General features: G+C 51.9%; 1 protein-coding gene across 3 annotated transcripts in view; it reads left to right on the forward strand.

Moving 5' to 3' along the window:
• The window catches only part of CORO2B (coronin 2B), a 132,285-nt gene that overhangs the window by 43,836 nt on the left and 60,900 nt on the right, over positions 1-27,549 (forward strand). For all 3 annotated transcript variants that reach the window (XM_017681201.3, XM_073212071.1, XM_073212072.1), the window contains one exon: positions 26,167-26,367. In XM_017681201.3, the coding sequence (XP_017536690.1) occupies positions 26,167-26,367 (201 nt within the window). Of the gene's footprint in view, positions 1-26,166; positions 26,368-27,549 lie in introns of those variants that run through there.

Consider the following 27,549-nt stretch of genomic DNA (forward strand, 5'->3'; position numbering starts at 1 on the left):
CAGCAGAGGCAGGGACACCTGTCAGGATATGGGAGCAGCATCTTTCTATTCAGGTCAGCAGCCCCAGAGACCATTTTGTCATATTTATATTAGGGATGCATTGAGCACCTTGCTTATATATTACAAGTTGCTGAGAATGAAAGAAGAAGGAATTATATTTCCCTTTTTACTTTGGCTGCTAGGCAGCTCAGACTCTAATCTGTGGTACTCTTCCAGGGAGCTTTGAGAGCTCTGGCAAGCCTTTTATGTTCTCATTTTGCCTTGCCTTAGTTGTCCTCCTCTCACTGTCCTTTAATCTGAATTTCATCACTACTTAATTTTTCATCCAATGGTAGTTTATGTATTTTGGTACAATGCTTTAAAGCAAAGCTTTTAAAAAATACAAGTAAAACACATGGAAGCAACTGGAGAGCACTTTCTGCAGACAAGATTGGAAGCTCCTAGAGGGTGGGATTGTCCTACCATCTCCTAGGTCTTCTGTCCCAGGGCCAAGTGTGACATCAGTGCATCACATAGATGGATTACCAGAACTGGGAAGGGCCCAAAGGATCTCTCTCCCTGTCCTTCTGGATGTGGACTACCAGTGGTGTGCAAGACGGTTTCAGTGGGGACTAAATGAACATGGTTTGGTTTAATCATCACGTATTTATTTAATGTATATTAGAAAAAAATGTAGCTAACACATCAAGCCAGTATGTCATGGATAAAATTGCTTAGAATGAGGCGTAAGCAGGTATTTAAATTTTAGAAAGAGTCAATTTAAGCAAAATTCTTTAAATAACGGTGGTTCAGGTGATTAGGAGACATGGCAAAAATGTCTGCGGCAGTACACAAATTATGAAATTTGGAAAACACTGATTCAGTTCAACTCCCATCTGATAAATGACAAAATTGAGGCCCAGAAAGGACCTCGGCTATGGGTCCCGCAGGTCATTGTAAGCCGTAGGGGTAAAGCAAGCCTCCCCTTTCCAACCTCATCTCGCCCCCACACCTTGCCTGTGAATCAGGTTCATAGTTCCTTCTGTCTTCTACTTAGTCACCCCTTTGCACTCCTGTCCTCCAAGGCGGACATCGCAGGCGTTAGTTATTATTGATTATTGTCCTGTGCGCGTCAGGCAGGGTCAGGCGCGGAGCCAGTTTCTGTGATGAAATACCCACAACAAATGTAGAAAGTAGGCCGGGTGAGAGTGCAGTCCGCCCGCCGGGCTCGTTGGGAGCAGCATGAGGCGCACGTTGCTGATTCCACGCGGCTCCACTTCCGGGAAGGCCCTGCGTTCTGAAGGAGCCCCAGATGTTCTCGCCTGCTTGCTAATGGGCTTGTCACTCCGCTCAGCACGGACGGATGATCAGCAGTGAACATTCGCAACTCAGTGACCACCACGAACCCCGCCAGCACCCCATGTGGGGACCCTCCTGGCCATAAGTAATGAAACCACAGCATTTATTAGACATCTTTGTGGTACTAGGCCCTGCACTCACAGATGGACTTTCACATTGAATCAGACGCTGCCCTGGCCCCAGAGGACTCGTAGTCTAGCAGGGGAAGCAGACACAAAAGCAGCTAGGCTGAGAGCAATGCAGTAAGTGCTGGAATGGAGGAATGGACCAAGTGCTAGGGAAAAAGCCAGAGGAGGGAGTGATGAGCTGCCCCACAGAGACCAGGGGGGCTTCATGGAGCAGGAGACATCTGAGTGGTGCTTGCGGCATTGAACAGGATTCGCCGGAAGAGAAGACATCCCTGACCAGGCGCCGGCCTGAGCAAAAGCCCGTGGGTGACCAGGAAGGGTCCAGTCTGGCTGGGATATCGAGTAGAGAGGCAGCAGTAGAGATGAGCTACAAAGGCGGGCTGGAGCCATTTCCCAGCTGGGGTCGACATACTGTTCATGCCCGAGCAGGAGTTCCCCGTGGCTGGGCCTCCGCAGCAGCATGAGTCTGGGGAGCAGCGCGGGGGCTCCCAGGTGACATGCCTTTAGCTTCACAGGTCTGTCTTTCCCCGATGGGCAGGCAGGTCTCCTAACTAGCTCTGCCATCAAGGTTGGGATGACGGCTGGGTTAGAAGCAGCCTTTTAGGAACCAACTGGGCTCACTTTGGTTCGGTTATTTGTTTGTGTTAAGGGAACAGTGTAGCTCAAGAGGAAGGGCTTCGGAGCAGGACAGTGCTGGGTTCAAGCCCAGCTCTGCTCTCGGCAACCACGTGACCTTGGGCAAGTCGTTTCACCCTCTGAACCTTGGTTCGCCATCTTTAAAATTGGGAAAATGAATTCCTTTTAAAAGAGAGAATTAAATGAGACCAAGTTGGAGGAAGACTCAGCCCAAAGCCTGCTTTGTAGCGCATGCTCAGTATAGTAACGGCTGCTGTCAGTGATGATGGTGACAGCTGCTTGGCGAGTGGCTGTGCGCGCAAAGTGGAGTAAGTGTGTACGGACGTGAGTGCGTTTTTGATGTGACCACGGTGTGGGGATACATGGGTTGGTTTTGCATTCACCTGAGTGTGAACTGACAAGCCGAGCTCTCACTGAGGCCTGTAGGTGGCTGGCAGGATTTGGGATGGGATGAGGAAGCCTGTGATTCACTCTGGTTTGGAAAGAACTCTCAAGGTGTCATCCATTTCAAACTGAACCTGATTTGTGAGTCCCGTCTCCCGTGCCAAGTGACTTCCAATTTCTTTAATGGCCTGCAGCATTGGGGAACTTGCCCCTTGCCAGCAATCTTCCTTTGTTGGATATCACCGACTACTCATTAGAAACAAAAGGCCCTTACCTCTGTGGAGCGCCTTCAGAGTCCCAAGATACATCCCCACACTTCACTCATTCATATTTGCTGAGTACCTGCCATTACCAGGCACTATTCTAAATCCTGGGGATGCTTCAGGGAACAAGACAGAGACAGCCTATGTCCTTGTGGGGTCTACAGTTTTGTTTGTCTCATCTCTCAACACCCCTGTAAGGTAGGCCAGGCAGGAATTAGGATTATTCCCATTTAACAGAGAGGGAAACTGAGGAAGTGGTGACAATGGTGACAGCTAAAATTTATAGAGGTCTAGAATGTGTTAGGCGCTTTATATGCTTTATGGAATCTAATCTTCAGATTGATCTCAGGAGGCAAGCGCTAGTCACATCCTTATTTTATAGATGAGGAAACAGGCTCAGGGTCACACAGCAAGGGACTGGCCTAGCTCTTCTCAGCCCCACCCTGTACTGCCTCTGGAATCAAGGCCCTGAGACTTGCCAGAGCGGCAGAGCTGGGGCCAGAACTGAAGCACTGGACTGAGCTCCTAGGCTTCACGCACACCATGGGAAGGTCATGTGGGAGCTCTGGCAGCGTCCAGCCAGGGCAGGCTGACGTGAATGACCTCCAGCCCTCCCCACCCACAGCTGTGTTTACTCGGCCTCCTCAGCCCCACCCTGCCCCATCCCAAGGGACAGAAGCTGGTGAGGTCAGCATCTCCCAGCGGTGATGTGGACTGAGGCCGTCCCTGACGGCGTCCAAGAGTCACCTCGGGCTGTAGGGCCGGGAGCAGCCACTGCTCTGGGTATGGTGCTGGGCAGGCCCAGTGTGTGTCGCTTGCTGGGGAGGAGAGTGGAAGCGGCGCCTTGAGCAGCCCCACCCCTCCTCATTGCCAGTCACAGACTTCAGCAGCCACCCTGCCAATGGGCACCAGGAGCCGTTTTCTTGATGGCTGGATTGAGAGGAAGCCCTTTCTGACCCCTTCCTCTCTGCCCACCCCTCCTCAGTTCAGCTCCAGTGGACAGGAGGATTTTAAGCAGGTGATGTAGGTGAGGACAGCTGGACTCAGAGGATCAGGTGGCAGGTCCTGCCCCTGCCCCATCTTGGCAGGTGACCTGACCTCCCTCTCTAACTCTTTTTCCTCATCCCATAAATGGGGATTAAAAAGGCTAGCTGCCTGGTTTAGATGAGGTAGTCCACGCCAGGGTGCTCTGTAAGCCTGACACACCCTACCAAGGTGAGGTTAGAATCAGCAGTGAACAGTTACCAACACAAATAATGATAGTGACGCACAGATCCCCAGAGTCTTTGAAAGGTACCCTTCACAGTGTGTTCCCAGCCTGAACTCATGTTAGGAACTATTATCTGTAGGGCCTAAAACCAAAATGAGACTTACCTCAAATGTTGTTGTGCATTGGAATCATCTGAGGGGTTTTTTAAACATCAGATCGGCAGGTTCCTGCAGTCCGCTCCCAGAGATTCGAATTCAGGGCATCTGGGGTGTGGCCGGGAGTCTCTTTTCACTCCAGTGCCAGTGACTGAAGGCTACACCTTCCCAGAGCGGGACACTGAAGGACAAGTGGACAAGTGGCAGCGTGCCCAGGGGCCCTCCTTCTGCACTACGCCAAGGCTCCTTGCAGTGAGCGTCCAGGGCCTGCCACTGCAATGGCAGGGGGACCCAGGGCCCTTGGTCCACCACACGGGGCTTAGGAATCTCTGAACTTGAAGCTTTACCACATGTCTTTTATGCCACATTATATATTGAGGACAAGAACAAAAATTTCTTTAGGCAATTGTTTTTTAAAGTCAAGTTTTAGAAAAAAAAAGAAACACAAGTACAAAAAAAAGTCAGGCTTATTGAGGTATAATTTACATGCAGTAGACGTCATCCTCTTTGGTGCACAATTCTGTGTTCCAACAACTGCATACAGTGGTGTAACCACCACACATTGTGATATAGAACATTTCTGTCATCCCCCCCCAAATTCCTTCCTGTCCCTGTGTAGTCAGCTCCTCCTCCTGCTGCCAGACCTGGTCACTGGTCCGTTTTCCATCTTTATAGTTTCGGACTTGTCAGAATATCATGTAAATGGAATCATTCATGCAACCTGTGCCATGCTTGCATCACTAGCATATTGTGTGTGAGATTCATCCACAGCATTGTGGCTATTGGTAGTTTGTCCTTTTTATTGCTGGGTAATATTCCATTGTATGGATGCACTGCAGTTTGTTCTCCTAGGGTAATTTAATCTTCCCTAGCTATAGTCCAGAAATACTATCTAGCAAGAAATCAATTTGTTTGATCACATGTAGATTGTTCTGCACTGGCTGCTTCAGAAGTCAAAGTAGACTAATTTCTTCAGCATTATTTATTTTAAATACCTACAATGTACCTCTACCAGGGCACACAATTAAAGTGTATATGAGACTCAGAAAAGAAGTATAATGAGGGAGACAGCTTGGGCCTAACTGAATACCCCAGTTCCCTCCTGAAGGGGCAGCAGTGGGAATGTGGGCCCAGAGTGGCCACATCTTCTGACTTCTGGTTTTTCAAGAAAAAATAAATTTTATGTGAGGTATCCTTATATTTCTAATGTTGGCTACAAATTCAGAACATTTTAAATTACTGTGCTGGCCCTCAAATCCCTTGCCTTCAGGCGATTGAGTCCATGGAACAGCGTCTCATGGCCTGTGGCTTTCACTGTGCTAAGTGCTAAGGATGCAAAGAGGAAGGATTCTTGCCCCCAGGTTGATCGTGTACCAGTGGGAGAGCCTGTGCTTGCAGAACAGTAACTCTACACTGGGGTAAGGCCTCCGTGATTCCCAGGAGAAGATGTTTTTGAGAAGACAGTACTGTACCTAGTACTCAAGGACTGTCAGGGAAGGCTCCCCAGATGAGATGGGCCTTGACAGATGAATAGGAGTTTGCCCACTGGGAGGATCGTGACCTTCAGAAGGGTCAGCATGGCCAAGGAATGTGAGAACAGAAGAGGCCGGACCCTGCAGAGAATGGTGAGTCAGCAGAAGTGGATGAGGACCTCAGGCACCACAAGTGATTAGTCATGAATTCCCTTCATGGACTTGACCCTGAGATGCTTTCCAATCAGGAAGTGGCATTGCCCTTGGATTATTTCACTCTGGTAGCGTAGTCTAAGAGGGCCTTACTGTCCGTTGTCCTAGAAGTCTTGCTATGCCTTTGATGGAAACTTGTGGCCCTCTCTCCAGCAGCTCACCACTTTCCCTTGGAGGCCCGGGCTCCGGGGCTCTCTCCCGGTCCCCACCAGAGGCGCTTGATGGATGGAAGGTGCACAAGGGCCATGCGAGTAAAATCATCAAGGCCAGCTCTGAGGAAGGGCTGAAGACCAAATGGCACAAACGGGTAAATAACTGACAACTAGCACCAGTCCCCAGGGAGCTGGAGTTGCATCACTAAGCCTTAAGGATGGAAACAAGGAGCAGGGACTGTTCAATGTCCTAGAGAAAGTGAACAACAACTCTCGAAACTACTCCACTCCATTCATATTCTGAGCCTTCTCTGCTGCGGGTAGGGGCCTGGCACCATGTGTAATGTAGCAATGATGTGATTGAATTTTGCTCTTTTCACCTCCCCTGTGTCCTCTGGGAGGAGAGATGTTGACTGAAAGAAGACAGTGGCCAGCGTGACGCAGATGCAGGACTCTGAGTGTTTGAGTGAGGGGAGGAGGTAGCAAGACAGGGCTCGGGACCCGCTGGACCCACTGCCGTTACAGCAGTGGCTTTTAGTTCCCGCTGACGGGAGCTCTGAAAAATGCACAGGCCCAGGCCCCACTAGTGATCTCGCCTCACTGGCTGGGGTGGCCCAGCTGTCAGCGCTTGGGAAAAAAGATCTCCCAGGTGATTTTAAGGTGCTGCAAGGGCTGAGAACCACTGCTCCAGAAGGCAGCCAGGAGGTCCGGCTGGAGGTCGGGGCCACAGTCCCTGTCCCTGCCCAGCCCCCCAGCCCTCCAGCCCCAAGCCCCGAGCTCACCACCACTCTCCCTGGGGAAGCTGTAGGAGGCCACGTGTCACCGAGTCACTCAGCAACTACTGAGATAGGGCTCTGAGCTCAGGCCCTGGGGCCTGACTCCTGGGGCTCACTGCCAGTGTCACCACTAATTCTGCAACTGTCACAAGATGCTTACTTTCCCTCTGCTTCCATTCCCGCATCTGCAAAATGGGTACAGTTATGTTGGCCTGAAAAGGATAATAAGGACAAAATTAATTAATTCACATAAACTGCTTCCAACAGTGCCTGATGCATAGGCCCTGAATAAATGGTATTTGCTAAATTACTTATTATGTATAAAATTTTATTTTTTCTTGTTTATTTGTTTTACTTAAATTGTATGTATTCATTATTACTTTTACCCTGTGCGGGTTTCATAATGAGGAATTTATGGATGACTGATATCCTAACCCTCAGGGAATTTAGAAGCGAGATCTGAACATGTGAGAAGCAATGAGGCGGGGCAGGGCAATGTCCTCAGTGCCCCACAAGCCCTGGGAAGGCACCCTAGGTGAGGGTGGGTCCCCAAGAAGAAGGAACATGTTGGTGGGGAGGGCACTGGCGGGAGAGATGGGTAGGATTCCAAGACACAAAGAGAAGAGGGAGAGTGTCCCCCTGGGGCCATTTTTGGGTTAAGGAGGGGAGGTGACTGCATGCCTAGGATGGAGATCTGAGTCTGGGGGCAGCATGACAAGTCAGTGGGAGGGGAGACATGAATGATGGTTTGGTGAGAGGCAGCGGGACAAGCCTGGGCTTTGTGCACAGTGTGGGGTGCAGTGGGGTGAGCAGGGAGTGCTCAGGAGGAAGAGGGCCTGGACAGACCCGGCTGAGCTCCACCTTAGGGATGACTGGGTGCTGGCCAAAGCCAGGGCCTGGGAAGGGGAGGCAGCCCAGCCAGGGATGCTGCCCTCCCCCAGTGAGGCAGGCCCCTTATCAGTGGGAAGGAGTGGCAGTCCCCTCTGTTGTCCCTCCACGTTTGCTGGGCCCTCATGTTGTTCATGTCCCAGACCAACTCTGGGGTCTCACCAGCCACACAGTGGCTCTGCAATGATGAGGGCACAGAAAAGAGAGGCCTGAGTGGGCGGGAGCTGTATGTCATTCATTCACCTATTTACTCAACAAGCGTACATTAAGCCTCTATTACACATAAGGCCCTCCTAAGGATACAGATGTCGTAGACCTGGTCCCTGCTTTCCCAAAGACTGTAGTCAGAGACATTGGGCGTCTTTGTGCTGTAAGTCTAAAACTAAGTAGGTGCAGTGTGGGTGGGGCAGGGCTGGAAATATAAGGTGTTCTGATTGCAGAGGGGAGGAGAGGGCTGATCTGACTGGGAGAGCTAGAAAGGCTTCCTGGAGGAAGTAGTGTTTGCACTGGACCTCAGGGATTGTAGTAGGTGGTTCAGTTATCATTTGCTGAGTTAAAACTTGCAGAGGCAGCCTGGTGGGAAGGAATGGCAGGCTCCTGTTGATGCCCGGGCTCACAGGGATGGTGGCCCTTCTGCCCTAGACCACACACACCCCCAACTTGATTTGCTGTATGTTTCAAGAAACAGCAGGTTAGTGAGGCCGAGGGAGTTTATTCACCCTCTTTTTTGTATCCCAAATCTTTTCTCTCTACCCCCAAACTAGAGACCCAGCAGGCAACCTGTAAAAAATGCCAAGACTCCTGCCCACCACCACCAGAACACAGCCGCAGAACTTGAGGGAAGGAGAAAAGGGGACAAGAGGCAGCTTAATTTTGGTGGGCATTTTGCTTATGTCAGTAATAATGACATAAATGCTCAGTTAACATAGTGACCAGATATTGCGCGAGTGCCTTCTGTATGCCGAGCACTCTGCATGCATTATCTCATGTAATTCCCGCAATAGCCACCGTAAAGCCCTGTGGCCTGCCTGGTAAGCCCACACCCAGTTTCCTTCCAGCAGAACTGGAAGGCTTAGTTTCTGATTCCTTCTGTGCCTCTTCATTAGGTGAACTTGGACAAGTCACTTAACCTCTATGCCACAATTTCTTCCCCTGTAATTAGGGAAAGATAATTGCACCGACCTCATTGGATTGCTATGGGGATTAAATTAATACTTACAAAATGCTTAGACCCTGGCACACAGCAAGTGTCACATGTACACACCAAGTGTCAAAATATTAAACATGCAACATGTTGCTTTAATCCATTTTATAAACAAAGAAACAGGAACAGCTGAGTTAAGGGACTTTACAGGAGCTACATGCATTAAGCGCCTACTATGTGTCAGGTAATTTCATGAACATTTCACATGCATTTTCCCTCTTAATCCCCTCATCAAACTCAAGAGAAAGCACCACTGTGAGCCCCATTTGCTGAAAACTCCAGGCTCGTAGGGATGGCGTACTTCCTGCCCCAGACCACCCCCGCCCAACTTGATCTGCTGTATGTTTCATGAACCACCAGTTCAATGAGGCTGATGGAGTTTATTCACCCTCCTTTTTGTACCCCAAATCTTTTCTCTCTACCGTCAAAAGAAAGGAAATTTGTCTATGACAGTTGCTGGTTAGTGGCAAAGAAAAGCCTCAAACCAGCGCAGGATGAGAACATGGGAGGGGGGGATCCCAGAGTCTGGGGACGGATGGCTGTGTGATTCACCTCCAGATGGGGCCATGGGGCAGGGAGGAATGAACTGGATTTGGGCATCAGAGGTGCTATGCCTTTAGCAACTAGTGTTAGCGGAGAGAGCCCAGCGGATGCGACCTGCAGGGGATGCTGGGTCTGCCACGGTTGTGCTGGGGAGTCTCTGTGTTTTGTAGAATCGTTGCTGCCTGAGCTGGCCTGCTCCCTGTGAGAGAATGGCATTTAGGTCAGAAACACAGAAGAATAATTGGAAAGGCTCCATGCATGGCCGCCATGTACAGTAGTATAAGGTGTGCCTTGCACAAGTGTACCTGGGAGAGGAGCAAGTAGGGGCTAAAATCCAGCCCATGTTCCACTCACCGAGCTGCGGGCTTCGTTCTGGAGTTGCGTCTGCCCAGAGGAAGGGCTACCCTTTTCTATTTTTCACAAAATGCTGCACAGACTGGGGTGGTCCTGACTCCATGGAGAGGTATGTAGAGAGCCTACTGGCAGATGCCAGATGGTGCCACTGGGTTGGCACTCGGGGAACTGCGGCTTTGATTTTCATAGTGACAGGAGGGTCTACAGCCAAGAACCCAGCCTGGGACCAGGACTAGGATGAAATGATGTATATGGCAGGGATGCACACTGAGCAACCTCAGGGCTTCATAATGTGCTCATGAAATGGATGGGGGGCCAGCAGAAGAGTCAGGGACAGGTGGGGACTGGAGAGGGCTGAAGAAGACACTGAGAGCCCTGACCCTATGGCCATAACCCCACCTCACCGATTGGGCTCGTGTGTGTGTGTGTCGCGTGCGTGTGATACCACCAAGGAAAGGAAAAAGACTTTGAAGAATGCAAGAATCCCAAAGGACAGTGGGACGGTGCCCTGCCAGAGGACCGTCACCCTTTAGGAGCTGCCCAGTGGCCATGTTTTGCCACCTGTGTTGCCCTTGTGTTGGAAGGGAAAAAGACAGGCGCTGATGTGAGGTCGCTCGCTGCTTGCCACACGCTGTGCCAGATGTTTTACATACATGACCTCATTTTCCTCTCCAGCTCTCTTCCTCATGGTTTCTGTAGTGATGACACCACTCAGTGGAATTTTTTAAAAGTGGGTGTGGGGTGAGGGAAAATCTCCTTTGAAGTCTCAACAGTGTTTCTGGACCTGGGATGTGGCGCGTGGCTGAGTGGCCACAGGCAGTCGGAACTTGATCGTGGCCTCCCCACTACCCCACTGCGTCATTATTACCCTGGGGGTGCACTGCTTTTCCCCCCCTCACCTGCCCACTGCAAGGGACTGCCGAGAGAGCAAAGAAAACCTGGAAAGGGAATGGAGGGCCCAGGATTTTCTTTGCCCCCTGGCTGGGCGGGCCTGCCGCGAATGGGCAGGGCTGTGTGGCCTCTGTGCCTCCACAGTCTCCAGGCTCTCTGCTGTGGGCGGAGCCTCTGAGACACAGTGACCTTGCGGAGAAGGTCATGGGTTGTGTCCAAACACTCAGACAGACGTCTGTAGCCCCCACCCTTTCTTCCTCATCTCCGTCAGCTGGAACACTTTTGGCTGCAAGTAACCAAAAAGGTCAACCAACAGTGACTGAAACTGTAGGCATATTTATGTTTTCTTGAGCAAGAGACCTGGTGGTGGGGGGGACCAACTGCCAAGTGGGGGCTGCAGCCAGGCAGTGCTGCAGGTGCTCAGGCAGGGCGAGTCCCCAGAGGCAGGGTGGTCAAGGACCCACTGGGGCCCGGTCACTAAGCTCTTGATGCCAGCATCCACACTGGAGAAAGTTCTGGGCGAGGAGAGCCCCTTTCTTGAACTGCCAGGGCTGAACCACTTCCAGCTGCAGTGCGTGTAGACTGGCTGCTGGGATGGCTCAGGGCAGATGCCCAGGGAGGGCCACGTGCTGTCCCTTCTCACTGCCAGAGTGGCTTGTCTGTTGGTTGCCAGAAGCAAACTCTGTCTGTTGACAGGGGGCAAGAGAGCACCCAGCAGGCAGGCCTCACAGCCCCCAGGGGCAGCCCCAGGACCAGACAGCAGAAGCCTGGAATGACGGTTCAGAGCTGCAAGTGCTTGGAATGTTCCCGGCTCGTCTCGTCGGCTCTAGCCTAGCCTCTGGGATGGTGACGAGAGCTCTCTTACTCCACCTGCTACTTATTTATTGTGAAGGGACTGGCAGGGCTCCGTGTGGCATAACTCCAGGGGGTGCTATTCCCTATTCCCCCAGTCAAGCTATGCGGTGCACAGACACAGGGCAACCCTGACGACTTGGATGTGCAAAGGAGATGCACAGTCTTTATTTTCTCTGAAGCTGATCTGATCTCAACCAGGAGCCCCTGTCGTAGGGTCATGGTGATGACACGCTCACCTGCAGTCCAGTCCAGTGGAGTGAGAATCAGCCATTTAAACAGTCTTGTGATGTGAAGGCTCTGCCTCTCTGGGGGTAATTTGGCTTCTGCTTGAGTGATTCCAAAGGGCTCGTCTTGAAGAGCTCCTCCACCTTGGGCTCTTTTTCACAATGGTGTCTGGGGATATCGATGTTGGCTTATGTGACCTCAGGTGCCAGGGGAAAGGGGTCCTCTGGCTCAGCACTGGGCCTTAGACATTTCCTGGTTGATACCCACTGAAGTGTGGCTGGTGTGTCCCATCCTCGAGCATTCCTTGAGCATCTGCCCCTGGAGTATGCGACTGATCAACCCATTTTTTTCTTGGCCTGATGGCAGCATCCATCCCCAGCTGGGCCTTTGTCTCATAGCCATCTTGCTCCAGGCTAGACTCTCTTCCTCACAGCCTCTGATACAGTTGGCTGGAGCCTCACCAAGGCAACCTCTTGGTGACCAATGGCTCTTAGACCTCCCATGTCCTCCCTCAGGGTGTGCAGGGACTGGCTGCCGGGTTCTCTCCGCCAGGCCAGAGCTGCAGGAGGCTCACCAGTGCGCGCCCAGCCCCCTCTGCTTGGCCATGCCCCTTGGCCATCTCAATTCTGCGAGGCCCTCTCTTACTTGGCCCAGAGGCTTCCTGAATGCTGGTCTCTCTCCTTCCAGTATCCTAACCCAGATGGAGCGAAATCCCTCTACCCTCTGCCCCTTGCACCACCCTCACCCTGCCAAGCACATTCCCCCTAATATTTTGGCCAAAAGCGTGGAGCATCAGGGCAGACACCTGAACATGCACTTGCTTTCAGCTCCCCTTCACGTGGGCACGGGTTTCCCAGCACCAAGGACCAGGCTTCCCTCCCCTGGTGCCCGCCCAGGACCGCTCTACGATCCAGTCAGCCAGGCGAGACTATTCCTCTGCTAACAAGAGGAGATGAAAAAAGCCTCTGAAGTCTGGCTCTTAATTAAGACTGTTAAGTAGCTGTGGAATCCTACTTTGGATGTCAGGGCCTGAATTTTTTGGATTCCTGCTTTAACAGTCCTAACCCTCTGTGGGTAAATGGGTGACATCAGAGGAGGAAAAGGAAGGCCACTATCAGCAAAAGCACACGAGCAAAGCACACTCACGTATCTAAGAAATAAAAACGGTCCTGTGCACTTCTCTCTGTCCTCTTCCCAGGCCTCTTCCTTCAGCGTATGGCTTCTGCTTCTGGTACCAACCACCGGCTCAGCGCAGCCCCCATTTAAACTCTCCAAGGCCCAGCTGATCACCCTTGAGTGTGGGTTCCCCCTTCTGGGTGGAGCTCTGAAGCTAAGGCTCATGACAGGGCCGCCAAGATGAGGCTGTGTCCCCTCTGAATTTGGGGAACAGGCCGTTGTAGAGGACTTGTTGGCCAAAGATCCAGGAAATTCTCCTTTCCTTGCTGGGTCCTACATTAACCAGTAGATTCTTTTTATAGGGCACTGAGTGAAAGGTGGAAAACATGAGACAGTCATCAGTCAGATGGTTTTTCAAACAAAAGCTGATTTTCTCAGAAACATTAAATTTGATCAAAAAGTTCCCGCTCTACACTCTAGACCCTCAGCTGATAAGGGCCCTTGAATTGTTTCCAGTGTCTTGGAGGAAATGGTGACTCCTGCACATACACAGCCCCCATACATTCCCTTGGGGAGAGTGGGTGGAGGGGAGTGGGGTGGGGGATGGGTGGCCAGGGCAAAGAGTTTATCCCCAAATAAGCTCCGTGCACATGGCCTGGTGTCGGCTTCTCTGTGCGCAGGTTGACACACTGCCCTCTCTCATACCCAAGATGATTAACAGTAATGTAAATCTGTTTCCTTGCTCATTTGGGGCACTGAGAGATGGGCCGGCTCTGTTCTCTAACAGAGATGCTGCAACATAGCAGACTGCCTTTCTCTTCTATGCCCTCCCCTGGTTGCTAATGTGATAAATTATCTCTTGGGAAGGCGAAGGCCCAAGCCATTATCATGTCTCCCCGGGACGGTTTTACCAGCCCATCTTTTTCTGCACTGCCAGGTGACAGGGAGCCAAGGCCTTGGTCTGTGAGGTGGGTGGTCAAAGGGGCCCCTGACTACTGGGACCAAAAAGTAGGAGGCTCCCCGCAGGAGCAGCCTGGGGAAGCTTGTGGGATTCCACCCCACAGGCAGCTCCGACTGGACTCCATCCCTGGACAGGCACACTTGGCATGTTGTTTTAGGTCTTGTTGATGGGAACAGTGCTGACCAGCCATGGAGGCTGCCCCAGACTTCCACACTGAGGCAGAGGCTGGAGGGCCACCGCTCATCCCCAGACCCCTCACACCCACACAATTTCATACACACCTAGGTGAAGTTGGGGGGGAAACTGAGGCAGCAGAATGCCCACGCTGTACTAGGAGTCCCCACAGCTTACTATGGTCCCTCAAAATTCCTTTCCTGCCAAGACCACTTTTATTTTTTGAGGTTCCCCATCAATTAAAATAAAGAAATAGAAAATTGACAATAAAAGGTCGGCCCATGCTGGGTCTGACTATAAACAGGAGCCTTCAAGTGCCCTGGCTGGGGAGTGTGGGGGACTAGGGAAGGACCCCTGCATTTTGGCTGTGCCCTCTGGCTGCCAGGGGCGGAGCCAAGTGCACTGAATGAGGGGCCCCAGATCACCCTGAGTCAGGCAGGCCATGCACAGATGAGGAGCCCTGCGGGAGGCGGCTATGCCTGACTTGTCCCCAGCTCAGCCTTTAGCCTCAACTGTCTAACAACCTTTTTAAAAAAGTTGCTTAGAGACCTACCAGGAGATCAAAGGGCTACCAAGGAGGGTGTGGGAACTAGAGACTACAGTGAAAGAGAACTGGGCTGAGAGCCAGAGGTCCTGGGGGGAATTCCACCAGCCAGCCCTTATTAAGCACTTACTGCATGCCTGGTCTTGTGCAGGGCAGTCTAGGAATGCAGGGTAAAACCTTCGAGGACCACATTAGGGCCAATTTTCAGCGTATAGCAGGACAAATGAGAGCACCTCAAGCACTTTTTAAGCTGCAAAGTTAACTTAAGGTTTATATACTAATTTTTGTATATAAACTAATTTTTGTATAATTTTGTACAAAGCAGTTTCCCACACATTATTATTTCATTGGAATCTCACAACTATCCTAGGGAAAAAGTAAGATTTATATCCATTTGAGGGATGGAGAAAGTGAGACTCAGAGAGAGAGAAGTAAAGGGACTTGAGAAAGGTCACAGCACCAGGGCTCCAGGGTGCACAGTGCTCCTTGCACTACAGCTCAGGGACTTAAGCAGCTTTAGCATCACCTGGCAACTTTTCGGACATGCACATTCCCAGGCCCCACCCCCGACTTCCTGAGTCAGAAACTCGGTGGGTGGGGCCCAGCCACCTATGTGTCCACAAGCCCTCCAGGTGATTGTACCGCACGCTGAAGTCTGAGAAGCACTGAACCAGAGCAGTGCTTCTAAACTTTAGCATATTGGAAATCACTTGGGCTTTTGTTAAACTAGATACTACAGTCCCGGGTGGGGCCTAGGATTCTGCATTTCTAGCTCCTGGATGATGCCAGTGCTCTTGGTCCACAGACGGTACACCGAATAGCAGGAGTCCCCTGGGAGCTTGGTTCAAATGCAGATTCCCTGGCCCTCTCCCAGAGAGTATGATCCTGCAGGCCTGAACCTGATTTCTGCAGACGCCCCCAGGTGACTCTGAGAGGGGCAGCCTGGGCTCACACTCGAGGATCCCTTCTCCGGAGTTGGAGCTTACAGACATCTGCCCCAGCCTCCTTTTCAAGGGTTTTTCCTCCTCCACTAACCCCCTCCACTGGCCCTGACCACACATCTGGTCTCCTGCCAAACTGTAGGTTAAGGGGTGTGAGTGGGAGGTCATCCCTGAGCCAGCAGGCCCTCCGTTCCCCAAAATAGGTCAGGAGTCTGGCAGACCAGGCTCAGTGGCTGCAAATAGAAACCATCTGTTGGGCCTCTACTTTGAGCTCCACCACTCCTCCCTCGCTGGGCAGAGGAATATAGAACTCAGAACCCCAGGGGAGGGTGGGTGCTCCCCTGGGCGGGGCCTGCCAACCCCAGACACTCCCACCGGTCTACCTGAAGAGGGGAGGTGGCCGCAGGTGTCCCTACCCCTGCCCTCCCCACCCAACAGGAGGCTTGCAGTGTGACTGGGTTGCCAGGTGACCTTGCTGTATGACCTTTGCCAAGTCACTTCCCCTTTCTAAGCCTCAGTCGTTGGAATGGGGAGGCTGGATTTTACTGGACCCAAGGGTCCTTTCCTGCTTTAGCAGGCTATGGTTTCATGAAAGTCCTTTTGTGTCAGGACCATGTGTAGGAAAAGTTGGGCCTCTAAGGAGGCAGACACTTCCTTCTCCTGGCTCTCTGCCCAGGTGAGATCTTAGAAGCCAGGGTCTGGTCCTTCAGATCCTCCTGAGGGGACAGACAAGGGCTGGGATCTGGGAGCACCAAGGGGGCTTTTGGAGGCTTTGAGGGGAAGTGACCCGGTCACTCTTCCTTATTCCTGCCCCTTATTCCTTCATTCGTTTATGTGTTTTGTAAACATTTCTCAACACTACGTTAAGCCCAATGGTAAGCCTTGGAAAAATGAGGAAGAGGAGATACAGTTCCTGCTTTCAATAGCATCTGGTGTGGTTGGGGAGCAAACACGTAGGGACCCTGGTGTCAGACCTGCTTTCAGATTCTAGCTCCTCCACTTAAGTGCCCTTGGCAAGCCCGGTTACACCGTCAACGGGGATAATAGTTGTATCTATTCTTCGGGACTATTAAACGGATTACAGGATATAATGAATAAAATGCTTGGCTCAGAGTAAGCACTTAATAAATGTTGGCTATTGTTATTAGCATGATGAGCCAGGAAAAGCGGAGCACAGGGCAGAATCTAGGGGCTTCAGGAAGGACTCCATGGCTCAGGGACCATCCTGGGGGAGGTGAAAAGCTCTCCTAAAGAACTTGGAGCGAGGAAGTGGCAGCTTTCTCACGTGTCCAGCCCTGCTGTGCAGAACAGGAAAGGCTGTGGGGATTTGGGGCAGAAGCCTGCTCCAGGAACAGACTTCCAGTCTGGCGGGACTTGCATTGGGTGATGGGCAGATTGTGGCACCCATGGGTGCTGAATGTGTGTCCTCCCATCTGTAGGCTGTTGAGGAGGTACCGTCCCAACTGGGTCTGTACCCACTTAACTTCGATCCACCCCCTACAGCAGCAGGAAGGCAGGAAAGAGCTGGGCAGAGGGGAGAAATCCCCGTTGGGTGGTTGAGAAGGCAGAGGGGCTTGCCCAGGAGGCTCTGAGTTGGTGGAAGAGCTGGCCTGAAATCCGGGCATTGCACGTTTGCAAGGGGTGGAGAGAAAGTCACTGGGGTAACTCCAGATCATGGTCTCTTGGTCCCTGGGCATCTCAGCCAGGACCTCCCAGGTGTGGGGTTCATTCTGATTCTTTTCTTCTAGGTAATGTGATTTTGCAGGCAGGAGGCTAATTGATACTCTACCAGCACTATTCAGTGGAATTTTTTGCAGTGATGGAAATGCTCTGAAATCTTTGTTGTTCAGGATGTTAGCCACATATGGCTAGTGGGCACTCAAAATGAGGTTAGTCTGAGGAGCTGAAATTTTAATTATATTGAATTTTACTTCAACAGAATGTAAACAGTTGCACGTGGCTGGTAGCGCCTGTGTGGGACAGGTCAGCTTCGGCCTACTCCTGGGTGTGTGGGCGAGAGAGCAGGTATTCCCAAACGCTGGCGTCCACAGATAGGTGCCTTCATGACACACCCCTTAGGTGAGCCCGATACACAGTCAGGTTAGGGAATCACCAGACCAGAGGACTGAGAGATGATGTACTGAAGGAAGTGGTGAAAATCACACAGCTCATGTAGCCTCCCGTTGTCCATCTGTTTGTCACAATAACCTGGGCCTCTTTTCTCATTGTCATCTTCTCATTGCAGTTTAGCCCAACCACACATTCAGTGAGGCCACACTGGTGTCTTGGAATCAGCCGCGGTGGGAGTATTTACACCATGGAAACTCGCAAACACTACAAACCAGGGTGGCTCCCCGCCGCCCCTCAGAGAGCTGATTGCTAACCATTCACTAGCACATCACTGCCCCAGACCCACTGGCAGCTCTATTCTTCGAGGGTTTGCCAAGAACCAAGTGCTGTTGTAGACATTGCTGATAGAGCAGTGAAGAGACGCGACAGAAACCCCTGCCCTCCTAGAGCTGATTCTAGTGCAGGAAAAGGGCACAAAGCTGATGAGTAAAATATGTAGTGCGCTTGATAATGACACACGCTTGGGGAAGGTCTCATTGAGAGGTCACTTTTCAGAGAAGAAGCATTCCAAGAAGGGGAAGCAGCATCCTCACAGAGAAGTCATGTCACAGAGAAAGAGAACTGAGTTTCAGACAGGTTGAGTGACTTGTCAGTCGTCAGCCTGGTTGAGGTGGAGCCGGGATTCGAATGTAGGGCCCTCCCTCCTCGCCTCTGCTGAGCTGCTGAGCTGGGAGCTCTGGCCTAAAGGTAGAATGGCATCGTGAGTCAGCCTCCTTCATCTTGCGCCTCTGCTAAAAAGCTGTGCTGTAGGGTAGAGAATTCAGAGGCAGACCCTCAAGGAACACCCTGGTCCCTGGAGGCCCGAACCCAGCAGATTCAGCAATCAGAGAACATTACGAGAGAACATGGGTGGTCCAGCTTCTTCATGCTGGGGATGTCTTGAATGATGACACATCTTCTCAGAAGTCCTGGAACCTGCTGAGAACCCAATGCCCAGACCATGAAATGGCCGAGTTAGGTGGTGGGTCATCTGGCTTCTGTGGAAGAAGGAAGAGGGATCTGCCTAAGGGTCCCCAGTGAGCCAGTGGATCAACCTGGTGGAACACAGGTTTCTGGCATTGTCCTCATTGCAGAGGTTCTCAAGTTGGGGAAGGGTTGCATAGTTGCATAGGCCCAGGGTTCCACAGTGCAGTCCAAGACCATTGCATGAAGGTGCTCCCAGCTTCCTTCTCATCTTGAATGCCAACAGCTCTGACTTTGCTTTGTTTGCATTCTGGAGATCTGAATAATATTTTATTTAGAGAAAGCATTCTCTTGCCAAAAGGAAAAGATCATAGCCCTTCATTTAATGAAGGAGGAAACCAGTCATAAAGTCCATCAGTATTATTGCCCAGCGTGATGTGCTTCTCAGGACTCTGGGCTGATTCACTTCTGCTCCCTCCAGTTTGGGAACATGTACTATATTCCTCCTGTGTGTCCAGCCCTGGGCACAGGAAAGCAGAGCTGGCTCAGAGATCACGGAGGGCCAGGTGACCAGCTCACAGACCCACACGCTGTGGTCAAATGAGACTAAAATACTGATACTAGTATTTGCTGTTCATTAAAGTGGCCTACTATTTGCAAAGCTCGTCTTCCTGTATTCTTGGTGTCTCATCCTTAGAGGGAGTCTAGCATGTAGGTGCGGTTGGTACCTGTGCTTCATTGCAGAGGACCCTGAGCCTGAACAGGAAGGTGGCCTGTCCCTGGTCACACAGCTAGAGATCCAAATAAGACTGAACATGTCAGCCTTTCTCTGACCACACATGGGCAGGAAGTGGCTCTTTACAGATCTTGATGGGCTGTCCCATGGGAACAAGTGCCCAGTAGCCGCCAGGGCAGGCCCCAGAGGCCTCCTGGGCTCCCTGGCTGACAACTCTCCCCCCAGCATATAGCCATGAGCTCCCCCTCACCTGAGTCAGAGGCAAGAAAAGAACTACCCTCGTGCATTTTTGTGTTCCAGTTAAAGGGCTGAATTTTAGTCATCATCATCTAGAAAATGCACCCGCTGGCCACAATAAATCATTTTCAGGATCAGAGGACAGGATGCAATTTGCTTCCATGTGGAGTGTACATGGTGATTATCTCAGAGGAGAAAAAAGCCAGCCTCCATTTCTTAAGAGGCTATAAGGGCCATTCAGCAGCAAAATGAATACTGTTTCCTTCCGGGCCCTCCCGCTCTCCCAGGGATGACCCTGGGCCCAGGGAGAGGCCACCAGGGAGCAGGCCCAGCAGCTGTGCACATCTGGAGGCCAGAGCCTCTCCCTCTCTCTTCCTGACCCTCAGACTGGCCCAGCCTAGCCCCCTTCTTCTCCTGGCAAAGCCTGGCCTCCCCAAGTAAACAATTAAGGTTAGAGCCTCTCCCTTACAGAAGAAGCAGAGAGAATGGAACTAGCATTTGGCAGGTGCCCACCCTGTACCAGACACCTTGCCAGGTATTTTGCATTTGACCACTTCATTGCATCCAGTGAGCTGGGTGACGTTATTCTCATTTTACAGAAAGAAACTGATGTTCAGAAAGGTTGAGTAACTAGTGTAAAGCCACACAGCTAACAAATAACAACCAAGATAGAATGTTTGGATTCTTTCTGACTCCCAAAACCTGGCCTACTTGTGTAGGCACTTTTGTAAAGTGCCCTGTTTATATGGAGCAGGTGTGGAAGGATATGAGTTTGGGTAAAGAGGCCAAAAGAGGAGAAGATGTTTATTATATTGGAAAGAGCAGTAGACTAAGAGCCAGAAGTTCTTGGCTCTGCCACTTCCACAGCTTATGACTTGGGGCTAGTCTCTTAACTCCTCTGAGCCTCAAATTAGTCACATATATACTATGTATTTTCAGTGGGATTGTGGTATCTGCCCAGCTCTGCCCATTGGTCAGCTGGGTGGGGGTGAATGAGATGGTGTCTGGAGAGAGTCATGGCTGTGGCTGGGGGCGGGCTTTACGGCTTCGTTCTGCAGGCCCTGGTCTCCTTGCTGCTGCTGTCAGCAAGCCAGGGACCCGCTAAGTCCTAGCCTGAGAGCTGAACTGAGTTCAGAGGCCTTAGCATCCTGGTGACAAGGAGCCAGAGGAGATGGGCTGCATGACCAGAAGGCCAAACACTGCAAGGAAGGGCTTGGACGCAGAAGCACTGCTGGGAGGTGGGTAAGGGCCAGAATTAAGTCAGCCCCCTAGTGACCCCGAGGGGAAGGGTCAGAGCTCCAGGACCTGCAGGTGCCCCACTTTGGCCCACAGTATGTGCCAGTGCTTGATCTGGACTCCTGGCTTTCTGCCCATCACCCTCCAGAGACAGCCTTTAGCACTGGCCGGCCAGCCCCTCACTGCCGCCAGTCCGACCAGGTGCAGGCTCACATGCTCTCTCTGCTTCTGCAGTCCGTCCCCACCCACTCCAAAGCCAGGGACTGCGAGCAGGAGCGTCCTTACTCTGAATCGAATCAAGGCTTTGCACCTAACTCAAAGTTTGTAGGGAATACAGGAGTGACTTCGGAGATGCCACAAAGCAACGTGAGACAAATCACTGGAACATTTTATAAGACACATGACTTGGTGTCTTCATAAAGTCAATGTCACTAAAAAAATAAATAAAATGTGATGGGAGGAGGCAAAAGAGATCACAACCAAATGAAACAGAATGTTGCTCCCCATCCTGGTTCAAAATATGGGGTGGCTGTGAAAGGCACTTTGGAGAATTTTGAATATGGCTGGGTATTAGGTGGTACTGAAGAATTGTCATTGATTTTCTTAATTGTGATAATAACGATGTGCTAATGTAGGAAACTGTCCTTTGTAGGAGACACATGCCAGTGTAATAAGAGGGCAAGAGCCATGATGTTTCCAACTTCCTTTCAAAGGATTCTACAAAAGAAAAAATAAAAGCACACACACACACACACAGGGAGAGAAAAAGAAATATGGCAAACTGTTAATGACAATTAACCTAGATGATGGGTGATTATTTCACCATTCTCTCAACTATTTTTATGTCTGGAAATATTTCATAACAAGACGTTTGGGCAAGTCTGATGTGGACATCAGAGTCAGAAAGGACAGTCTGAAGGCAAGCCCGTGCTTGCTCACTGTCTGAAGTTGGGGTGGATCCGTTTTCTGTGCAGTTTTCTACAAGAATAGTGGTAGCTGCCACCTCACGGGGGATTGTGCCCAGTGCCTGGTGCTTTCTCCGTGCCCAGTGCAGGCCCTCTTCCATGAAGCCCGCCCTGATTGCCCACCCCCTTCCCCACTTCTCTTTACTACAGTATCACCTCCCGTCTCTCCAGTCTATTTGCCACCAAGCCTCTGTGAGCTTACTATAAACTTGTCAGGCATCAGTTTCATCAACTCTGTTGACTTACAAGATATTTGAAAGCAGGGTCTGTGTCTGGTGTTTTCCAGGGCACTTCTCAGTAGACTGGGCCTGTGGGAGAAGCAGTAGTATCTTATTGGGATGGGACCTTATACCTACATACTCTCATTTTGATTCTTAAAACGACCATATAAAGTCAGAAATTATGGATCTCATTTTAGAGCTGCAGCATCTGATGCTTGAGAGGCCAAGTGTCTTCCCCAGGGTTAATTAGAGTCAGAAAGGGGGGTGGATGTCCAGGCCTGCAGACTCCCCATTCTACACTCTGCTGTGCACATGGCTATGGGTGTGTGTGTGTGTGTGTGTGTGTGTGTGCAGACTCCCCATTCTGCACTCTGCTGTGTGCACACGGCTATGGGTGTGTGTGTGTGTGTGTGTGTGTGTGTGTGTGTGTGTGTGTGTGCAGACTCCCCATTCTGCACTCTGCTGTGCACACGGCTATGGGTGTGTGTGTGTGTGTGTGTGTGTGTGTGTGTGTGTGTGTAGGGGGGTGAAGCTGCAGCCACAGTGATGAGGAGCCATTGATCAACCTCTGATCAGTAGAGCTCCCTGACCTCCCTCTCCTAGCCCTTCCAAAGGCCCAGAAGGCAGAATCTCTATGGAGACCCAGCCCCAGCCTACCAGCCAGTGGGGAGAGGCCAGAGCCCAGCTGGCTGAGAACAAAGCCCCTGGAAGGACACTCTCCATTTCTCCCAGGAAGCAGGCCTGCATCATTCTAGGGTCTGCAGGGCCCAATCCCAGGAGACATGCTCACTGGAAGAAGGCTGCTGCTGAGTGCGAGCCCCACGGCCAAGGCTCTGGCCCCCAGGATGCAGCGTCCAGTTGAGAAATACTAGCTGGGCTGTGGGAGGCAACAGTGGGGACATGTTCAAGAAGAATGCAAGTGTGCCCACCGGGGGCCTTGACCACAGATGCCTCTTTGCTACATGGACACACTGAGGAGTGGGGATGGGGGTGGGGGAGGGAGGGAAGGAAGGGCAGAGAGTGGGGCAACACAGGAGGAGCATGGCGAAGGAGGGAGGAGGAGGAGGAGAGGTGAGGTCAGACGGGAAAGGAGACCCAGAGGTGGCCAGTAACTGCGGCTCTACCCTGGGAAATACTCACGGTGTGTGGAGGGTTCCTGGAGCTTGTCGGGCCAGCTTGCCTGGGTGTCTGGGAAGGTCTAGGACCATGGCTTCCCAGAAGGCCCATGTCGACCCCCCAGCCGTGGGGAGCGCAGGCTGGGCTCCGGCCCCACCCCTTAGCCTACAGGGCTCCGGGCTGTTGGGCATGGCCCAGGGTGGGCTGCCCAGAGCCCAGCCCTTGCTCTCCTGCCTCGTACTTTGCTCTATCACTGAGCATACAGAGGGTGCCAGGCCCGTGCTGCACAGATCACACAGCTTGGCATCACCTTCCCTGTACACTTGGAGGTAGTGCGGATTCCTAGCCTCCTCTATATAAGAGCAGCTGGAGGTGGCACAGAGACGTTAAGTGGCTTGCCCAAATCACACAGCTGGGCAGCAATAAAGGTGGCACTTGCATCAAGATCTGAATGGCTCCCAGACCGGTTCTGGTTACCCTTCCCCCCTCAGCCGCCCATGAGACCCTGCAATGGAGTCTGCACTGGGAAGGAGCAGAGAGCTGGGCGTCACCAACAGGCCTTGTTCAGCGCATCCCAGGGGCCTGGCCTCGGGCTGGGCTGGAGGTGGAGAGAGAAATCGTGGTCCTGCTCACCAGACGTGGGCTAGGAAGTGGCTCCCTGAGCCTTGCACTCTGGTGGAAGCTGCTGTACCCGTCTGCCTCTCCCAGGCTGGGCTCCCTTCGGAGAGGCGCTGGGCCTGTCATGGGGCTGGGTGCCTGGCTGGTCTCCCCATGGCACCCAGGACCGTGTGGGCCTCCTTCACGGAGCTGGGACTAGTTGCTGCCGGGGAGAGGCTGGCTGTCCAGGGCTTCTGAGCTGGTCTCTATGGGCTCTGGAGTCAGAGTTGAGTCTGGCCCTGGCCGCTAAGATTAGAGGCAGAAAAGAGGGGTGAAGGCACTCCAGGTAGGAAGTACACCCCCAAGGAACTGGAAGTTGGGATGAGGAAGCTGGCTACCTCCCTTCTCTTCTGTGGGAACTCTGAAATCTAGAATGTTCTACCTGGAAGGGACAGAGTTATTCCTAGCACTCCCACATTAGATTGAATTTTTGCCAGATTCATATACCACCCATACTATATTTTTCATACTGTATTTCTTTCCCTTTTTCAAAGAGTAGTTGAATAAAGCAAAGTACACATTCAAGAAAGGAGAGCAGGTGTGCTGCAGAGGTGAGCGGCCCTACCATATTTTTCTTTGGATCGATTCATTATTTTTAACTTAGCCTTATGAGCAGTAATATCCATGAAAGCCTGGATTTGGCATACAAGCTATATTTTTTGTCTAACGCAAATTAAAACAAGTACACAACTACTAAAACTAAAAACTTCATCTCTGTGCCGTGTAAACACACTGTGTGTCTGCAGACTCCTCTCAGGGAATGGCGGCTGTAATCCTCCCGGGGAGGCAAGTGCCCGGGAGCAGGGGGCCCTGGCTGAGGTCACGTGCCAGGAGTGACCAGCCAGCCTCCCATCTCCCATCCGGTGCGCTTGCCTCGCCAGGCAGGGCTTCGTGCCGCGCAGTCTTGGCAGAGCTGGGCAGAGAGAAGGCAAGCGGGAAGGGGGCCCAGCGGGCAGTGGCTTGGGAGGCAGGAAGGCTGGAGGATAAGGAGCCTGGCCCTGTCGGGTGAAGCGCGGCCTGGAGGAGTGGAGGGGGTGTCGGGGGTGGAGGCGGAGGATTGGCCTGAAGGTGAGGGGCCCTCCCTGAGATTCCCCTCACTGGATATGAACTCCTTCCTTCAATGAAGAGGCCTCTATAGCTGAGCTCCTGGCTATATTGGAAACAAGGGCAACGTTTTGTTTTCAGTTTCCCAGAGTTGGTTTCCTGATTCGGTGGTGGTGTTTCCTCTGAGTTTTCCTTCCCTTGGAAAGTTCATGTGAAGAAATGAGCTCGCCCCTTTCTGTCCCGAGGTGGGGTAGGAGACTCAAGGCACATCAGGAGACTTGGTAGGAAGGGGAAGGGATAGGTAATGCCAGTTTCGGGCTAGGGGTGTGTTCATTTTATAAAGCACTCATTGAGCTCCTGCTGGCCCCCGGTTGGGTACTCGACTGTGGCTCATCACCCTTGCGTGGTGCCCATTTGTAGTGCTTCTGCACAGGAGGCACCATCCTGCAGTGCCGCATCGTCCCCTGTGGGCTGCCCATTCAGCCCCCCACCCACCCACGCATGCACATTGGTGATCCCCACCGTGCACAGCAGGGGACAGGCGTGCAGCAGAGGCCAGCTGGTTGCTGGGAGCCTGTGTTATCGATGGTGAACAGAGAAGGGTGGGGAGGGACACCACCCCATTCTCTGTGTGTTTCTGTCTCACTGGGGAAGGGGGTGTGCAGCAAAGCTGAATTGAAATGCCAATTTCTGGGCCCCGTCCTCCACATATTGGATTCAGTAGGTCTAGACTGGGACCCAGGAATCAGCATTTCTAACAAGGCACAGAAACCTCCCCTACCCCAGATGATTTTGATACAGGTGATCCTTGGGCCACACACATTGGAAAACCTTGCTCCTAAAGGTGGTCTGGCATAGGAAATAGTCTTAGATTTCTGATCAGGAGACCTCTGTTCATGGACCTATTTATTACCTGTGTGGCCTTGGACAAGTCACTTAACCTTTCTGTGCCTGGTGGTGGTGATGATAATGGTCTATAGGACTAAGAGATTTCTGAGGATGTTCTTGTGGACTAGGAGCTCTGAGAGAATCAGAGGAGGGCATGAGGACATCATTTGCCTCCTTGCACATAGAGGAGGGCATCTCATAGCCCCTCGTGCCAGCAGTGCCCTCTCTGTGAACACCTAATCTCTGTGTGCACCTCCCCGACTGAACTGAGCAGTTTCAGACGTGCAGGAGGCGGCCCATACACGTTGTCGGGTAGATGGTGTGCTCTTTCACGTGGCGTGTCCCTGGGAAGAGAAGGGACCTTACATCCTTCCTGGAAGGTGGGATGGGAGTAGGTGCCAACGGCAGGAAATGTGTGAATGCTCTCATGCGGGTCTTTGCTCTTGTCGGGCTTTATTAAAAGTCCTCTAGCATAGGGCCAGGCATACAGTGGGCCCTGCATTCTTATAGGTTCCTTCCCCTCTCCCCTCTTCCTTCCCCCCAGTGCCCAGCCCAGGCCCTTCAGGAAGTGGTGACCAGCCTGACCCTTGTCTCTCCTGGCCCTTCACAGATGTCCTGGCGTCCACAATACCGCAGCTCCAAGTTCCGGAACGTCTATGGGAAGGTGGCAAACCGGGAGCACTGCTTTGATGGGATCCCGATTACCAAGAACGTGCACGATAACCATTTCTGTGCCGTCAACGCCCGCTTCCTGGCCATTGTCACCGAGAGCGCGGGAGGTGGCTCCTTCCTCGTCATCCCCCTGGAGCAGGTAGGCCGAAACCTCCCTAACCCTAGCTGCAGCCCCAGAGCTGAGAGAAGCTCTCCTCAGTGACTAGTGGGCCTGTTGCCCCTGCTTCTCTCTGCCTCTGCTCCACCTTTTACTTCCTCATCATGTGTTCAGTGGCCACACCTTCCCTGGTGTTCTCCTGAGATTCACCAGGGCAAAGGCAGGTCAGGATCCAGGAGACCTCAGATCTGTTCCCAGAACTTACCCAAAAATATCCACTTGGACAAGTCATTTCTCTTGGGATCCATGGGGTTCCTGTTAACCCAAGAGACTGGAACGTCTGATCTCCAAGACCAGGTCCAGCTTTACGATTCTGCATCCTGAATGTCTTTTTGGTTTGGAATTGGAAGGGATGAAGATCCAGCAGTAGGCACATTGGGCATCTGCAGGAATGGCACATCATTAAACAAGATATCGCGAGCTGTCTGCTGAAAGATGGGCAATCATTGTTTTCTTCCTCATCCCCCACCTCCCATCTAAAGGTTTTTCCCTCTTCTGCGGCTGCCTTCGTGAATATAGCAAATTAAATCTGCAAAGACTAGATCATGAAATTTTGAAGCTCTGCCATTCTGGCAGAATCCCTGAGGCCCGTGGGAGTTCCTGCGCCTCCAGGAAGGTGCTCGCTGTCAGTTCCACTTGTTTATGGCTGAGCTCTCCCTTCCCGACCTGACTCATCTCCACTCCCACCCTCGCCAAAGCTCTCAGGGGAAGGAGGACATGCAGGCAGAAGAAAGCCTTAGTTCTTGAAATCCACTGTCAACTGGTAGTGGAGGATAGATTTTTTCCAGTCTCTCCTACCCACAGTGGGAGAGCACAGATTTGGCAAAGCTTTAGGTCAGATCCTTCTTTCCTTGGAAGGGGTCACCTGCATTGTCCCTGAGGACGGAGCCTGATGCACAGAGAGGTCCAAGGAGCTGTGGACTTGGTGGCAGGAGGTCTGAGGTCTAGTTCACTCTCCACTTGCCATTTGTGTGACCTTGGGCATGTTACTTAACCTCTCTGTGCCGTATTTTCCTGTAATGGTAAAACAGGGATCCTAAGTCCTCCTCCACCTATATCCACAATGTTGGCATCAAGTAAGATAATGGACATGAAAACTCCTTGTGGAGTTTAACACAGCATGTTAAAGATGTTTTGGTATTTTCTTGGGAAAGCCCTGGTCAT

Source organism: Manis javanica, chromosome 8 (assembly GCF_040802235.1).
Source record: "Manis javanica isolate MJ-LG chromosome 8, MJ_LKY, whole genome shotgun sequence".
In the NCBI taxonomy this organism is placed as follows: Eukaryota; Metazoa; Chordata; class Mammalia; order Pholidota; family Manidae; genus Manis; species Manis javanica.